The sequence below is a fragment of the Eufriesea mexicana genome, unplaced genomic scaffold (assembly GCF_001483705.2).
Source record: "Eufriesea mexicana isolate 0111107269 unplaced genomic scaffold, ASM148370v2 scaffold3460, whole genome shotgun sequence".
NCBI lineage: Eukaryota > Metazoa > Arthropoda > Insecta > Hymenoptera > Apidae > Eufriesea > Eufriesea mexicana.
This window is the reverse complement of record NW_016911478.1, coordinates 91,913-110,547: the sequence shown is the minus strand read 5'-3', so window position 1 is coordinate 110,547 and position 18,635 is coordinate 91,913. Positions and strand designations below refer to the sequence as shown.

The 18,635-nt window shown below is 41.4% G+C and overlaps 1 protein-coding gene across 2 annotated transcripts in view; it reads left to right on the top strand.

Annotated features, from left to right (window-relative positions):
* Fhos (Formin homology 2 domain containing) overlaps positions 1–18,635 on the top strand; it is a 127,862-nt gene that overhangs the window by 33,654 nt on the left and 75,573 nt on the right. For both annotated transcript variants that reach the window (XM_017904842.1, XM_017904843.1), the window contains exons 3-4: positions 4,877–4,944; positions 9,680–9,785. In XM_017904842.1, the coding sequence (XP_017760331.1) occupies positions 4,877–4,944; positions 9,680–9,785 (174 nt within the window). The remainder of the gene's footprint in view (positions 1–4,876; positions 4,945–9,679; positions 9,786–18,635) is intronic.

Here is an 18,635-nt window from a genome sequence, read left to right as displayed (position 1 = left end):
TCCACGCCGGCTCTTCCTGTTTCTCTCGATGGACGTACACGTCCCGTTATTTCGACAGGCGTTGGCAAAAATCCGAAGGAATTCGCACGCTCGATAACGCGACGTGTGTCTAACGCGCTCGATCCATGCTAATTTCGTGGACAATCGGCGAGGTAGTCTGGGTCGCGGCCAGGTGCCGATAGAAATTTCCAGAGTCGAGATCCTTGGACGAGACGGCTCGTCCTTGCGAATTCGCGAAATTACGCGGAGTCGCGAGTATGGAAATTAGCTCAATTGCGCCGACCGGCTCGGGTTTCAGAAAAAATCCAGCAAGCCTCGCGGTTTGCGTTTTCCGTCTTCCTTTTGCACTGCCACTTTCCATTCCACGTCTTTTTCTCCGCGCTTTTTGTCACTTTACGGCGGCTGTCGCATTCCATTCGCCATTTTATTTAAGCCAGAGCGAACCATAAAACGCCCGGCTCGTTATTTCCGGAAGAACTGACGAGAGAGATTAATCCTTTCCCTTGTTATTTATTCCGCGTTGGGTATCAGTTTTCGGCTGTATCTTATTTCTTGTAGTTTCGAAAAAATTTTATGCGAAGTATATTCGCCTGCCGATTTTTTCGCAGAAATTTTACGTCTGGTTGTATACAACAAATTTTTTAAATTATTTATTTTATTGGTTAATCTACTAGTATATGTATCGTAGTATACATACGCTAAATTTCGCATGAATTGGTCACCTAGTTTTTCAGATATATTTCCTGTCATTTTGGAAAATGTGGTTTCGAGAAAATCGCGTTTATTTACACGCATTGAACATGCTGTAGGGTCATTAATATTTCAAAGATTAGGTTGAAAATTTGGAAACATATTCTAAAAATGTTTATCTATTCTTAAGACAAGAAAAATAAAATCGAGTTCCTTCCTGTCCACACCAGAGTCCCTCCTTAAGAGTTAGAAATAGAAAAGTGGCTTTCCGAGTGAAAAATGTTTGCCATCGACATTTCCTACTAGCAGTCCTACCTAGGTGATCCGGAAATTAGAACTACATAATAATTTCCTAAACATGTGGAGCTATACTAGAAGCACGATTACACATGGTGCGACTCAGAACAATCTGATAAATTGCACATTTTCGTATCAAGGTGATTGGCTAAAATTTGCAAGCTATACATCTCTCGACGAATCTAATCGTTGGTAGTTAATTTCGTTTTTTATCTCAAGCCTTTAAAATTATTTTTGCACTTCCACGTGGACTCGTAATGAAGCCTTGAAGCATCTTGCATATTATAGCGTGAGACGCAGATCCGTAAGTTTTTTCCTCCTCCATTTTCACGCTAATATGAATACCCACTGACGTATTGAATCTTAATAACCATTCCGTGTCTTTGGAACCAGCCGACGACAAATATTTTCATTTCAATGCGACAGTTAACCTTGGTCATTTGAATAATTCTCGAATTAATGTTAAACGAAATTAATGTAATTAATGCCAAAAGTTATTTACTCCACTCGCGTCGTTCTTATTTATCGACCTTCTGTTAATTTAAATTCTCCACTAATTCCGCTCGAAAAAATAAAAGCTTCCAAAGACAGGACGCTTTACGTAACTAATCGCATTTAACCCTTCAAGGATATTTTGATATAAATTTTCCGAACGAATCAACGTTAAATGAAACACGTAAAAGTTGCAAAATTAGTTAAAAGACTATTTCTACCTCTAGATTATGTTTACCTCGTATACTGTAACAGATCTGGAAATATTTTTACAAGTAAGCTCATTGTCAGGTGTCGCGAGGTATGTTACGTGGATATCCAGTTGAAAGAGCGAAACGAAGGAAAAGAATGGAAAAGGAGGAAAGCCTCTTGGTCTTGCACGCAATTTATCAGCACCATTAAAATACCCCATGGCAGTTATAAGCGCGATTACACGAGCGCTGGAGCTGCTAGCAGCACTGTGCGATTGTCGAACGTCAACAGACTGGTAGCACTCGCTATACAGGGCATAGTGGAACGGCCAGCGTGTCGTAGACGAAATTATTCGCCCATTGACACCGATATTGGGCAATTATCAACATTCGTGCTGCTCGATGGAGCGTGCATCCGAGTGCACTGCTCGAGATCATGCAATCAGTGTATCGCGAGAGCGAGTGGGGTGCAGCTGGGTGGTATCCGCGTGAAATTGGCATCGACGGTTTCCGGTTTTCTTTTCTCCATCCACCGGCGACGTCGCGTATTTCTCCGAGTCCCACCTTCGAGACGATAATGCATTTTCCGATTTTTCAGCCTGGACCACCCTCTCGTTTGCTCTTCTTCCCTTTCGCCCGGCCACCCTCTTGCTCGCACTTTCCCACGAATTTCCAGCAGGCTAGAAAATCTCGGCGCGACCGCCGAGCCTTGGGAAATTGAATTTAGTGCGCCGCTGGTGAAATGGAATTCAATTATTAGTAATACGGTCGAGCCGCGATTGAAAAAGAACGATAGAGCCTGGGCGAAAGAGCGGCAGACGTGGAAAGGGTTCGGCCGAGACTGGATAATAGAAGCGGAACAGTGAATGCGAACCGACGAAAATTCGTCGTGTAAAATTAATCGCGGATTTAATTACCGGTTTCCCTCTAATTAAGCCCGATAAATGATCCCGACCGAGAGGACCGTCCCCATCGAGTTATTGTGCGACCACGCGAAATCTTCCGTGGATCCTTGGAAAATTTTCGAGTGCCGGATCACCGTGTCGATCGATTTTTGACGCGGGATACTATTTTCCTTCGATTTTCACGGAAAACGGGGGAAATCGGCGCGGTGGGGGTTGAAGGAGATAACGGAAAGGGGTGAAAGGCGCGGTTCAGGAGAGCGGAGAATGATTTAATCGGACGTGAAGAGAAGTTGATAATTAACAAGTCCCTACGGCTCGTCGACAATGCTTAACGTTGGAAACAAAAGCGCTGCCGGTGTACCTAGCTGTTCATGATCTTCCTACGCTAAACGAACTTCCGGGTGGCTTGTTCGCTTTTGCGCGCGCCTTCAGCGCCAACCGTCGACCACTTTGGAGGCACCGTTACGGCGTAAGCAGCTGTAGTGAATTTCCTTATCGACTTCGTAAAAGAAGAATCGCATTCTGCGGAAAAAGGACCCTTCCGTCTTTTAACCCCTGTTGCGGAGAGACGGGGTCAATCGGGAATTCCGACTCGAGATTTTCTCCCGACCGCAGATAGCTGTTAGAGATACCAGTACCGGTATCCTCTTCGTATCCTCTATTGATAATTTTGATAAGCGAGGATGTGCATGTGGACGATCAACTCTGTTCTCTGAATTTCGATGAATTTTCGCAGTAACTACCTCTTGTGGATTTAATCTATTCGAACGATTGTCGAGGATTAAAAATTTGTGGAATATTTTTCAAGAGCCGTGGTCGCATGTATTTTGGTTATTAGAAGCGAGGTGGTAAATGAGCATTTCTGACGACGAAAATTCACAGATTCGATGCAAATATCGCTCTTAAAAGAAGCGACGACGATGTAAATTAGCATGGGAGTGAAAAATTCACGGGGCTCTTTAAAACCTACTCGAAGAATGTACAATAGATTGTGTCTCGGTTTGGAAATCACGCGAGGGTTGAAGGGGACCGAGCAAGCTAGCGATATATTGAAATTAGTAAACACCGACTTAACTGCTTCGTCTACGACATCCTGCAAAACGTAAATACCATGGACGAGAGGCGTGGTTTTGTAGACAGGATCCAATGTAAACAGTGTACTGGTCAGGTTCTCGGTTAAATTTTGCCGATGTCTTTCTGCCTCAGTTGCGTGTTATTCTTGGACGCGTTTGGACGAAATGGCTCGATGTGTGACCGACTCTGCTGTTGATTGTGGCACGCGCCATCGGTAAGAGGTTAAAATAAGTCTAATGTGTCGCTTGGAATATTCATATTATTGGTTAGATTCTAAACGTATTAACACATTGCGTGCCACTCGCGAGTTTTCTCTTTTTCACTCGTCATCTTCCTCGACCCTTTCGCTACTACGGGTGACTATAGTCACCGGGGATGAGAATTGAACCAAAAATTAAGACACGTGCCCTTATTCCGTTTCGCTCCCTTCGCAAAGAATTTCAAGCGCCATTGCGGTGATCGGTTTTTTTTACTTTTTTTTTTTTTTTTTTTTTTTTTTTTTTTTTTTTTTTTTTTTTTTTTTTTTTTTTTTTTTTTTTTTTTTTTTTTTTTTTTTTTTTTTTTTTTTTTTTTTTTTTTTTTTTTTTTTTTTTTTTTTTTTTTTTTTTTTTTTATCAAAAGCCTTGGTTCCAAATGCTAAAGACGCTTCGCTATATGGGAGGGACTCTGCGACGATGCCCATCGTAGCAAACGGGTTAAGGACTTTAGATGTCAACACACTGTCTTGTTAAAACGGTCCCTGACGTATGTTTTAGAAATTTCTATGCGGTACGCAATGTGTTAACGTAGAAGTCTAACGAAAAATATGCTGCATATAAACCTACGCGATCACCCATGCAAAGGGTAACCGATTATCGAACCACGAAAAGGTATCATAACTCGGACCCAAACCAGCGACGAACAGCGGGAAATTACACGCTCCGCTCCTTTCCAACGCGTATTCCTTCGATCGGAAACAATCTGCTCATAGAATGATCCTCATTCCACCTCGCGATCTTCCAACGCTGAAACTTGCACGATCCCTAATTGGTCCCGGTTCCTCTCCTCCCACAGCATCGTCCGCGATGAAACAAAAAACGAGGTAGAAAAATGGGAATAAGCATTGCATAAAAATGCAGACCGAGTGATCGACTCCCACCCGAGACCCAGCCCCTAGAGCCAACAATGCTGTGGCCGAACGTGCGGTATTATTATAATAAATGGTTGCGTGTTACTTGTCTGTTGCAGAAAAATTGCTGAACAGCGAGGGCCGCGAGCTACGACGGGCTCTCTTCTCCCTCAAGCAGATCTTTCAGGTGAGTTTACAATTCGCGATACCTGCGGGAACGCGGCCAGAAAGGAAGACAGGGTAGGGACACTGGGGCGGAAGCGAGAGGTCGATAGGAAGGGTATCGCGGCACGAAGGACGACGGAAGATGGAAGAAGCAGACAGAGAGAGACGTGGAGAGACGTAGAGAGAAAGACAGAGAAAGGGATACTTAGACAGAGACCCACGGAAAGACAGTGGAAGGTGTACATAGATAGGGAGACAGACAGAGAAGGAGATAACTAGATAGACAAACAGACAGAGAAAGCGATACGTAGATAGAAAGAGATGGAGACAAACACTGAGGGACAAAGATAGATAGACACGGAGAGAAGGGTAGACGGAAAGAGACACAAAGACAGAGATAGACATAGAAACTGAGGAGCATGTACTCGTAGGTAGAGAAGGACGGAATGACGGGTAGAAAGAGGCGGACAAGGGCTATTTTTACGCGAAGCTACTCGCTCGACGAGTAAATATTTGCATGGCGGTTTGAGCGAGTGCATTCTCTCCTACCCTCTCTGTCGTCCTCCCCCTCGTGGCCACCTCCGCTTTCTATTCCTCCCGTCTCGATAACCGGCGGCCCTTTGTCTCGCAAATTCGTTATTCCTCCGTACGGGACATGCACACGCCGCATTCCGACACCCCCCGCCCGCCCCCCTCTCGAATATTCGCGTGCTCCGCGTAATTAGTCGCGTAATTAGGAAGTGCGTGCGAGCAAGATTGCCGGGTAGCCGGAGAAGCGAAAGCCATTCTCTTTCGGGGCGTGAAATATTTACGACGAGCACTCGCTCGCGAGTCGATCCCGGCGTTTCGCCTCGGCTCCATGGAAATTTCATCGGGCACGCCTTAACCGGCGCGCTCGGGAAAGACGCGATCCGCTGGCGTTTAATTACAGGCAGCCCCGTGTCGATGATTTATCGAGTTTTCATTTATCATGTACCAAACGGCACATAACTGCAGGTATCCGGGCCGAATCGATGGATCCGATGGAATACAACGGAACACTGGTACCGATTTTTCCTCTTTCCTTTTCCCCAAGCATCCAATGTCTCCCGAGGTCGCCCGTGCTCGAATGTTCCTCAAAATTAAACGGGAATTTGATGTCTCTTTTGTATTATATAAAACTACGAAATTACGAGAAAATTATTAAATTTAATCCATTCGTTGGTATGCGTCAGAAGGTGTTAGGTTAGGTATACTCGTCGTCGGTCCACCATCGGAGTCCCATTTCAATCCTAATAGGTTTTAACTGAGAAATTTAGTTTTATTGACATTTTTCGACTAATCGTGGTGAGCTAATTTTTATGCATAAATAAGAGAGGAAAATCCTATTGGATTGTTATACAGGTTGAACAAGTTTGAACATCGTTAGTGTATAGCGAGCATCAAGCGTTGGATGACTATGGTTAGTACTGGTGGTAAGAAGTTTGGAAATAAATTAGTAGGAAAAGAGAATTCGTTGTCCCGATGGGAGCCTGGAATTTTGTTAATTAATCGAGGTACCGCCGAATCGATTGTAATGGAAGGGGAACCGGACTGTTGTTCTTCGGGATCCTGAATTCGTGTTTGAGCGTGGGTCGTTTCAACTTCCCCGACGCTCCTTCTTCCGTTTCCGGAACAAGAAGGGCAAACTGAACTCGGCCGGAGCGTGTTTATTCGAGTCGGAGTTTTCTTAACTCCGTTCGCCGTAATTAAATCTCGCAATTAGCCGAGCAGCAACGGAATTTTTCTTCGTGGCTGCGAGCCGGAAGGCCGTTCGTTAAAAGGAATCCCATTACACCGGAAGCTATCACTCCTTGCCCGTAAATGATGGATGAGTGTATCGTTGGATATTAGAATCGTGATGAATGGAACGACTGTCAAGCGTGTGGTCGACAAGGTGTCGTTAGAGGCTATCGTGATTGTTTTATCGATCACGCTCTTCGATTTCATTTAAATTCTATTTTTCGCGCTTTCAGAGTCACCTCGCGACCACGTAACACGACGCAATAATGGGATTAATTGACAAACTGGCAGGTTGAGTTCGTTCGCGTCGATAACATTACATTTTATCGGTGTCAATTTTGCCGAAATATTATAACGACGACGATAGTCGATATTATTACGTATCCATTAAGTCCTACATTTATTGAATTATCGAGAAGAATGTTGTATGCGCGTTGAATAACGAATGCGCCGATAAACTGAACCAAATTATACTGTAGGCTGGCTAACAAGTGTAAAAAGACCTGCGATGACAGGACTTTGACTGCGAGTTTATCGTATTCGTCGTGAAAAGGATTGACAAGATAGTGCGAAATTAAATAATCGATAGGAGTGTCTAGTCTGTTTCTCGTGGTCGCATCGATTCTGCAAGATTGAAAGGAATAACGGCTTTATCTGTAGTGGAAGCACCGTTTCATATTAGATCCTTTTCTGTCAAAAATCAGGAATAACTCGAATAGAGAGAGCTTCAAAAGATCCTCCTTCTAAGTAAAGATACCAATTCCATATGAACTTTGACGTTTCAGTCATAGGCTACCGATAAGTATTCGAATATTTCTATTTATTAAAAATTGAAGATTTATCAAAAAGTGGAGTTATTCGATTTGTGCAGTGAACGGCTCATATAACATATCCAATTCTCTCTTTATACCTGGAATACCTAGCCTAAGCCTAGACAAAGTTTGTCTAGGACGAAATCTCATAAAATATTTTCCGAAGCCAAACGTTTCTTATGGAAAGGAATTTTTATACATCCTTTGTTAAATTAATGCCTAGAAATCCCCGAAAATTTGAGGATAAATATTTCAAATAATATATTGTGTATCCATCTTCTCCGAAATGTTCAGTTATCTCTGCTCGTAAATAAAAGACGACAGAAGTCGCCTTGAAATGACAGGCATCTGAAAGTTTACACGCCCTACGTCCAAAAGGCCTAACTTTAATCAAGGCAAGAGCCTGCCCTTGGACCAGGTCTTACGAAATACCTCCTAAAGGCAAACGTTTAATTATACAATAGGATTACCACATCGTGAAAGATAAATTTGAGCACTCGAAGTCTGACGTGCTGACACAAGAGGTGCCTAACATCCATCCTTCGAACTCTTCCTTTCAGCGAGACCTTATCGTTTCAATTATCAGTTTGGCTAGTTACGAAATTAATTACAATGCTCCGTCCTTCATCGAGATGGTTCCTCATCGAACAAGATCTGCTCCTCGGTCCAAGGATTCATCTTCTGAAATCGCTAACGTCCAATTCCGTTTCTTGATCTTGGCTAATCTGATCCGCGAGTTCGATGGACGCTCAGCTTCCACGGCTAGAAGAAGCTTTGGTCTGAAACATGGTCAGGAACAACTGGGTCCTGACAAGTTCACGGAACGATCCTCGTGCAAAAGAAAACGCTAGTGTAAGGGGTTTAATTAAATTTTGTTTCTTCTTGTTTTCCTTTTTTGGTTTTATTTATAGGTTAGTATTGTTCCGTTGGCTTTTTCGTTTTGGGATTTTAGTGCTGGAGCATTCGGCTGTCAGCATGACGGATCATGGTTTGGGTGATTAAGTGGCACGGCAGTGAAGGCACGGAATGGAAGACAGAGCAAAATTTTAATGATTACGAGATTATGACGAATGTGTGTTTTGGAAATTAATTTTGGGAGTTATAATGGAATTAAATTGAGGTTATAAAACAGTGTTTCTAAAATAGGGGATTGAAATAGGAGAAACGGAATGAGCACGAGCTCGGGCTAATTAGATGCAAGACGTAAACGAAGAGAGGAAAAACTAGCATTTCCATATATTTCCATTAAAACGTTGCTTCCTATAGTGTTTTCTCACGACGTACCTCACGTTGCATTTTCGACTTTACTCCGTTTAGGAACTTCTATTTAAAAAAGAATACCAATTATACAATGGTGTTTCAAAAACGTTTAATACTCATTTTCTTCTCCAGCATCTCATTTGCCTACCTCGTATTCGAGTAAATAAATTAATTTAAATTTCTATTCCTGTTTTTCCGAAAACTTTTGGTCAAATAAAATACCAAATAATATCTAATACTTATTTTCTTCTTCAGCATCTTATTTACGTAATTCATATTCAAGTAAATAAATTAATTTAAATTCGTATTCCTACTTTTCTTCGAGGACTTTTGGTCAAATAAAATACCAAATAATATCTAATACTTATTTTCTTCTTCAGCATCTTATTTACGTAATTCATATTCAAGTAAATAAATAAATTTAAATTCGTGTTCCTCTTTTCTTCGAAGAATCCTTGTCAAATAAAATACCAGATAATATTCCAAAAAGTATCTAATACCTACTAACTTTCTTCGCCAACCTCTTATTTACATAATTCCCATTCGTTTACATTTTATTGGTTTCGCGTTTACGAATCTCTACCGAATAATATTCCAAAATGGTATTTAACAGTAATCTTCCCATCCAACGTCTTGTTCACACATATTCGTATTCACGCAAATAAAGTCATTTGATCCCGTCTCGAAAGCATTCACTACTAAATACGGCGCTACCTGATAGATTATTCTTATCCGACCCAGTATCGTAAATCAAGCCACGGAACGTTTTAACGTTTCCCAAAAGCCTGCCATAAATTCGGAGGCTCCGAACCGTCGATTAGGTTCGTTCGAGGTTGAATAAATTAGACATAAGCGATGATCACGGGTATAACGGGCATCTATTCCTCTGTTGGACGCTATTTACCATAAACTTTGCTTTTGCAGGAGGACAAGGACCTGGTGCACGAGTTTGTGCAAAATGACGGGCTTGCTTGCCTCATCAAGGTTGGCAGCGAGGCCGACCAGAATTACCAAAATTACATACTACGAGGTGAGTATCCTGACAATTTGTCGATAGACCTGCAGCGTGTTTTTGCGCACAGCGTTGCTTAGGCTTCTAATAGCGTATGGTGGTTCTTTCGCGTATCACCCGAGGTATATTTTTCGCGGCAACTCGAGTCCACTGCGGTCATAAATATTTACGAGGCAAGAAAAGCAATTTTTTCTACAAATTGTTTCAGGCTGCCACGTCTTAGCCTTGATCAGGTCTAAGCTCCGTTTCTTCTTCTTTTTTTTTTTTGTGAAATTAGAGGTACCTAACCTAACCCAGTGAGTTTCATGTTCTGTTTGCACGTGTAGCGTGTTCCGGGAAATCGAGATGCAAGATGGAGTCGGTTCGGTACCGAACAGCTATTTGGGTACTCTTACTATGTCTGAAATCGTCGGAGATATGTTAGAGAAATCGTGGTCTGTGGAATATTTCTTTCGCCCATGTACCGTGGATTATAGTCCTAATTCTCGGAATTTTCTCCACAGTTTTCTCTCCAGGTGACCGTAGTTTCTCTAAAGAAGAATTTTGAAATCGTTCTGAACACGTGTTATATTAAATACAGGTAAAAGTCGAGACATATTAGATTTGCGAATTTATTCATTTTTCGCGTGACAAGTTTCTTTGGCAACGAATACCTTTATAGGCAAGAATATAAAGTTTCTGTTATAAAAATAGCACTCGTTTGAAGTCAAAAATTGAAACGATCACCTCTGTGTAAATGACTCATTGTACATACAGTCTTCCTTAAAGAATGGCCGCCATTGATGAAAAATTTGAAGTTATCGCGAATCGCGAGAAACGAATGAATTTTCGCAAGTACAAAATTTAATTTCATCTCATAGCGAATCATTGATCATCAAAGTAATTTCAGACGATGTACTAGGTACTGTAAGCTTCGCGTAAAAATTTGATCGTTGTCGGATATCCTATTCGAGTTGATCTATCACGTCCTTTGCTGCTGCCGAATGCACTTGCGAGTTCATCTTTCTTCTATCGGGCCAAATTTCGCAAAAATATGTCGGAAAGACAAATCGGGGCACCCATTTCGAGCGGACAGAAATATTATGCGCGATGAATTTCGAACACGTCCAAAGAGAATGTCGGTCACATCTTAACGGGATTAACAAGAATTTCGAGTGAGCAAAATTCGGAGGTTCATTCAATGATCATTCCCCAATGTCACCACTTCGTTTCCACGAAGACGAAGACGCGTCGCATTCGCAATTCGTAATAGCAAGTGCACTCACTGGCGCGGCGAGACCCGAGATTTCTGGCTAAACATGTCTGCGATACTCTCGTAAACAGTGATAAGATAATACCTGGGTAATGCAGCTAACATCTAACGAGCCAACATCAACGGATCCGCGAAACTGAGTCCCAGACGAGCGACAACCTCGTCTTGCAACATTTCCCTCTCCTTGCCTTTGAACATCGCGCTGAAAGACGCGTGTCATCGGGCAACACAGCTCGTAATTCAGTGGAAAATAGGTTCAGTGGTTCAGATTTGGCTGTAGTCTCTTTGATCTAAAAATTGTGTCACTCTCGGTTTAGAATTTTGCTTATCGTAACTTAATATTCTATTTTATACTTCGTTATGGTTAGGTATATCTGATAAGACGTATATTTCTTGGGAATTATTATTCAAGGAAGGACGATGAAACATAGAAAACTGAATATTAATTTGAATTTAAAATTGACCGATAATTCAGAATCTATGTGAGATTAGTTTGAGATTCATTAATCTCCCAAAAATTACTAGAATGCACAAAATCGTAGGGCACCCCATATTTATTTTCCGTCATTCTGTCACTGAATTAGGAAAAATAGAAGCATCGTATCTAGGTATATAGTTAGGTAATCCAGTACTCCAAGAATCTAAAAAAGAAAAAGGAAAGATGATGTAGGATTTTCGCTAAATTAATGCCATGCAAACAGAGATCTGCACGTTTAATAAACAACCGCCTTTTAATAATAAAACAGGTTTATTTAACTAAAATATTACACTAAGTTTCTCTCAGTTCTAACTCTCAAATACAAGATCCTTTATTCGCTACGTCTCGACTACACACATTTTGATTTCTGCTTTCTGCGCCCTTGCACCCTTATTTAAAGTCTAACGCTCTCTCTTTGCATACGCAAGCTCCCTTCGTTGATCACTCATTTCTCACGCAACCTCGCCTTTGGTGGGCCAGGTACTTCAGAAACTCGGGCACATTCCTAGACTTTCGTTCATTGCTTGCACTCGACTCAATCATAAATATTCCAATTCTTGCACGCGGTCACTCATCCGTCCACACGCACTACAGGCATCGTCATAAACGCCTAAGTCAAAACCAATGGATTTATTAATCCTTTGCTAGAATCCTTCGCTGCTCGCAACCCCACAATAAATTCGTCATGACCTAGACCAAGTGATACACGTAATCGATCATTCTTCAGTCCACTTAGATTCTTCGATACCACTTTAGGTATTACCTCGATATGCCAAGAATGGGAAAAATAAAATTCGTCATGGCCAAGACCAACTGTCACGCGTGAGCGACCTGAGGCGTCGTAATGTTCGACAATAGACGTCCGCGCGTTGAACTACGCCGTTAACGGTAGCCTGTTTACAAAAGCCGCAGCTCGCGAAACCGCGACGCGTAGCAGATTATGAATGCACCCTTTGATCGCGTTTCGAGTGGTTCGCAGGCCAGCTCGAGTGCTTCGTAAACCTCCGCGTCGGCCGAACAACGCCGCGAGAAGACCAATTCCGCGTCGGGCTGGCTCGCTAGGAGCGGAGCGGAGCGGAGCGGAGCCCACTTGTGCCCTCCTCGCTCTTTTCCCTGCCACCGATAACGAACCGGAGCCCGCCTCTCGTCTTCGATCTCTGCGAGGCTTCGAGTGCATTGTATACCGAACGAGTCCTCCGGGAGTCCTCGAGAGACCTTCGAGAAGAAGCCGAAACTCGTGCTACCCGGAGATACTGCTCGCGCGGGAGGGATGACTCTTCTCGATCACCGTAAGCTGTTTCTTCTCGAGGGGAAATTGTGACCTGACGCGACGATGCAATCGATCTTCGATCGACCGAGGGGATGAACGGATTCGCTTCAGGAAATGTAGTCCGTGCTGCCGGCAGCTGCGAGGGGTTGTTTACCAGCGTTTAGTTGAATGCTCGCAGTAGCTGTATAATGACCGATGGTGTTCTTCTACGATCTACTAGGGAAAACCTATTGTGAATTTTTCTGAAGGGTGAAAGCAGCTCGATGAAACGAAGCTTTCTTTGGAAAATGTACTGTGGTATCGCAGGATGAGAATGTTATCTAGAGTGCGTGCGTAAGGACGAATGACCGTGCGCTAGGATCGTGTGGACGGGATGTTTATGAATGTATTGGATGAAAGTGAAGAGTGTCTTTAGGAATGCGTTTGAGTGTTTGGGCTACGTGACCCGCCGAGAGTAAGATTGCAAGGAGTGCGTGGGAAAGTGTGATTGGGAAAGAGAGAATAGGTATGAAAGAGGATAGAATGTATGGTTTTAAATAGGGATGCAAGGGCGTGAGTAGGTAGAGTGTGTAGTCTGTCGTAGTACGTGTAGTATATTAGAGTTCGTAGCAGAGAGTTGTGAAAAAAGGTGTTGTTAGCTGTATTCGTGTTGTTAGGTATAATTGTGTCGTTGTAGTTGTAAGAGTTTAGTTGATAGATTATATTCGTAGTCTTTACCGTCACCGCACATTGTATATTATATTTTATGGTAAATAAATAGTAATTATATTATTTAACACCACCCTATCTCTACAGTACATTTATGCAACGGGGTACTTCATCGTTTATATTCGTTATTTCGAAATTATTGCAGGCATGAAGACATTCGCATGCGACGTAAAATAATAATCGGAAGAATTATTAATTATCTTGTTGTAGTGAAAAGTAAATAGTAAAGTAAACTCTACATCCTAGACATGTGGGGGTGATACCTTGCCTTGCGTTTTGTCTTTTGTCTCTCTTTTTCTGGAGACGTCTCGTGACCTGCGTGGTTCTAAACAGGCTAGTCCTAACCGTTCACCCGCTTAATGAAGATCTATACAGTTTTCCCACCGTTTCCACTGACTACTATTTCTTTGCGTTATAACCCCTTAACATTGAAATATGAGAAAATTAAATTTCCATGTACCGTTGATGCATCTCGGGGTAAGATAGGTCTACGATGACTGTCTATTTAGCACGCTAGCACCACTATGATAAATATACTCTAAATAAATATCATACACATCGTTGGATTATTTTCTAATTCCACTAATAAAATCTTGCTACTTTCTTCTGTTTATGCGTCAATTTTTATCATTTCAGATGTCTCCATTTAATTCGGTTTCACGAAATAATAATCGGGAGTGAATCCCCCGCTAAGTTTAAGGGATGTAAGCGTTCGAATAATTTCATGTACGAGTGCATCTCGTTTTCTTGTCGAATAATCTTCCTCGCTACGATAGTTCTCGTTTTTCTTCACAGTTCCTCGTTAACCTAACTCTCCGTGTCATTTTACAATTATCGCAAGTTTACGAATAGAAGGTTATCGTTTCATCCTCGTCCAGCTATTAACTCTCGTCGCGGCCTTAAAGTCGACTTCCTACCTCTGAAGCGAATTAAATCGGGTTCGCGGAGAGATCCTTTTACGACTGTTTTCAAGAAGGAACACGCTGGGGGTGGTTGAAAGGGGGAAGGAGTAGCTCGGTAGTCGTCGGACCAAGTCAATTAAGATTAAGCGAGTATCGGGCAAACCGAGGGACCCCGGATAAGTAACTGGAGTGGCAGATAACGTAATTCATAAAACAATTTGGCAGTTAGGTTTATCGCGCTCTTAAATCAGGCTCCTCTCCCACCGCGTTGCACAGTCAGGGATTTCGCCGATGAGTTGGTCAGAATACGAAGACGTCATTCGATTTGTACAAGAATTAGTATCTTTGGATATTTGGGGTTGTTTATGTTGATGAATTAATTATACATATATTAAAAGAAAAATCGCTAAACCTTGTATACGGAATCTTTTATTGAAATTTTGAAAATTTAAATCGTGGTAAAATCGTAGGTTAGGTTTAGTGTTAAATTAATATTTTTATTTAGAGATATAATTAGTGATCAATACGAGTGATTTCACGTGGAAAATTCGATTTCATGCTTGAGGAGTATACACGTAGAATGGTTCACTTGACAGTACCTTTCCTCTAACTTTGATGACCCATATCTCAGTCAGTGATTATTGTATTTCGAAATTTTATACAGCGTTGGATGCATTGAAATGTATATAAGAAATGTAGTAAAGTAGGAAAATGTAGTTTTACAAATGCTTGAAAAATTAATTTTCGGTTAGCTTCTCAGCGAAATTCGTCACTGTGCATCGTCACGGAGTTGGAAGAAGCCACTCGAATGTAGGTAATGTTAATTGTCTTCATTTAGGGGGCTGGAGGTCTCATTGCGTGTTCCTTATCTCTGGGTAAACAGGAAATTTATTACGAGCAGCCTGGAACGAACATCCGATCTTCTAATCCGCGTTAAACCTCGTTGGAACGCGAGTACTATGTCGACATTTTAACGTGTCAGCCTTGGTTGATTACAGCGACGCTTCGCCACGCTATTGGCTCGTTAAAGTGCCGACGTTCTGACAGTTTCGGTTTGCCGGCAACGTCCCAATGGTAACTTTGATAAGACGTTCACTCAACTCAGGTGAAACTGATAGCGAGTCTTCCTTATATGTAGAGCGGATACCTGTTTCATCCGGTTGTGAAACTTTGGGTCGAATTCGCTGGGAATTCTTTATTTTCTTCCTCGTCCGGACCATTTTTATATTGCAAATTCCGTGGGATTTATTTTCTCGAAGAACGTGAATTTTGTAAATTTTTCTCCCCCTTTCCATGTTTTTCATTAAATTTGTTTCTTGATTTTGTTTAGAATATATGTGGATACATTTGGATTTAAGGAAAGTCCATGTAACGGTATTAATGAAAAAATGAAAAATGTGGTTTACGTTATTAAATTAAAAATATGGAGAGAGGTTTTGGAACTTGACAGAATGTATTTTACGAATCTCATTTGACGATGGAAAATTTTCTATGAAAAATTTCAATGCGCTAAATTTGAACTAAATTTTTCCAAGAATTATAATTGCGAAAGTAATAACAGTTGGTTTAAAAATTATTTGCGGGATATTAGGGGCAATTAAGCGAGATAATAAGCAGGCAATTAAGGACACAGATGATTGCGTTAGTATGTCTAAACGAAGTACCTGTCGTGCTAGTAAATTACCGTTAATTATTAAATAGTTACTCTCAATGTAGAAACTGCAGGCTACAAAAATTAATCCTTGTCCGTCATAAAGAGTAACAATGAGTTTGATAATTTCATATCCTTAATTGGAAACGGTTCTGAAATTTTATAATTTACGACATATTCTTCTATACACCAGTGGTTGGGAAATATTTTTTCAACCGAGTGAACATCCAGTGAAACACCAAGGCCAACCACTACATCTGGCTTTAAATAATAATCGAACAGATCGTATCTCCTCGATTTGCCTCGATCTAAAAACTTCGTATTTCCATAAATTCAATTTAATTCGACCTATTATACGATTCCTCGGTAAAATCAAAAACTTGAATAAAATGGAATGAAAAAGTTCTCTCTCGTCTCTATAAACTGCCACGATAAATGCATAAATTCGCTTGTTCCTTTTCTCTTTCGCTCATACTTGACCACGCGTTGCAGAGCCATTTGTTTACCCGTAAATAATAAAAGAATTTCACAGTCGAAGGCTGACATGCTTTCAGCCAACTAGCAACCTCTGTCGCCGGTGCTTTTAATACAATATTGTTTCTCGTATTTTCAGAAAGCTAAACGAGAGGTAAAAATAGAATCAAAATACTTCTCTTTGTCTCGAATCCCTTTCCGTTCTAACAAAAATCGTATAAACCAGAGAAACGAACGTTCGAGTTGTCAGATTTGCGGATCGCGGGGAAAAATGGGAGAAAATTTCGCGGTGGAAAAAAATCACTCGAACTCTCTTTACAAGTTGCTCAGCGTTTAGCAACGATCGCCAACAGTGCTCGAGGGAAGTTCGAATTCTGATCTCTCGAATCGAGAGGCATAGGGGTACGAGAGCTTACACGCTTTCACTCCGCGACTCGAATTCATCGTCGAGGAGGCGAAAGAGGCAAAAAGAATCGCCAGATAATCCGAGACGAGGCGACGACAGCCTGAAACACCTGTTCGATCTAGTTGGAAGGTTAATTCGACCCCTGTGCACGATTAAACACGAGATCGCAGATGAGGCGGCTTGGCAACGTTCGAACACCGGTTCTCAGACGAACTTGACACCGAAACTAACGGCCTTTGAAAAACCTGGCTTTTCTGAGTTATGTCACCTCCTCGAACCGTGCCAAGACCTCTCTGATACCCGAAAAACAGCCTGCTCGCGAAATATTTCGCGCAGAGAATTTATCAGAGGAGATCACCTTGAAATCCTTTATTTTTGACTCGACGTTAGCGTGGAATATTAGGCTACTGCGAGAATGACTAAAATAGCGAATATCTGTATTTTTTGAAATTTCTTTCGTCTTTGAAACTCTTCAGGGAAAATATACTTCGAAATTCTTTTATTTTGGGATTAATTATGGAATATTATATTTTATTTCTGCTGCAGGAATTTTTAAAATACCGGGTACTCGAATCTTCACGAATTTCTTTCGATTTTAATGAAATATTCGTATTTTATTTTTGTCCCGCGAAACATCTGTTTATCCTTTTAAACGGTGAAAATTTCAAAAATACGCGTGGCACGTCGAAAGGAGCTTTCCACGAGATGAAAAAGCGAAACTGAAGTAAAATTTGTACAGAATTCGCGGTTGTTATTAATTACAATTTTAATTCCGGAAAGAATAGCGTCGTCGGACAAAGATTCAAACAATGGAGGAAGTAGATCCATTATTCCATAGTCGGTCGAAAGTTACCGAATGTTCTCGAATGGAACTCTTTGTTCATTTTGAAAAGCTTTGTCTGAACAGTAATCCGCTGTTAAAATTCGCCGAATTCCGCGAAGGGAAGCCGAAAAATGTAGAATTTTGTGCCGATCGTTGCTTTAAATCACAGCTCGGAAAAAGACACGCCCGGAATGCACCCTGTACGCAATAAAGCGAAAATAGGATTTCATCGGGACCGATCGACGCGATGAACGCAAAGTCCCGCGACTCCGCGCGAAATTTGCATATCTCCCTTGGCGGTATCGATCATGTCGATGCGGAGGAAGTCGCTGTTCGAATTTGAAGTCCAGTTTCTGCGAATGTAATTCCGGATCGAATTCATTCCTGTTTCGCGATGGTTGGTAGAGGGTGATCTTGGAAGAAATTCAAAGCGAAATTTATTGGTGAAATAATTTTTGATATATTCAAATATTCGTGGTAATTCCTACTGTATTTTTTCCAGTAATTCCTACAGTATTCCTGGTACCGTCGTATAATTGCGATTACTATTATTTTAATCCTTTGCACTCGGCGATTTTTTGGCTAAAGAAGAGTGGGAGTTCAAATATTTTCTGCTAGGAAGCTGATAATATTTTTATAGCACTAAGTAAGAAATCGTATAATAAGTAATTCTTAGAATTATTAAAGATCTACGAATTATTAAATTTGACGTATTAATTAATATCGATCTTTGAAATTTTCTCAAATGGCGACTGAGGGACGCCTCTCGAATACAAAGGGTGAATGAATAATATCATAGGCATTCGCAAATCTCGGATGAACTCCACAATTCTATAGGGGTTCGCTTTTAATTTTGAAATTCCTATATATCAGTAAAACGAGGTTAGGAAAGCAAAACGCGCAC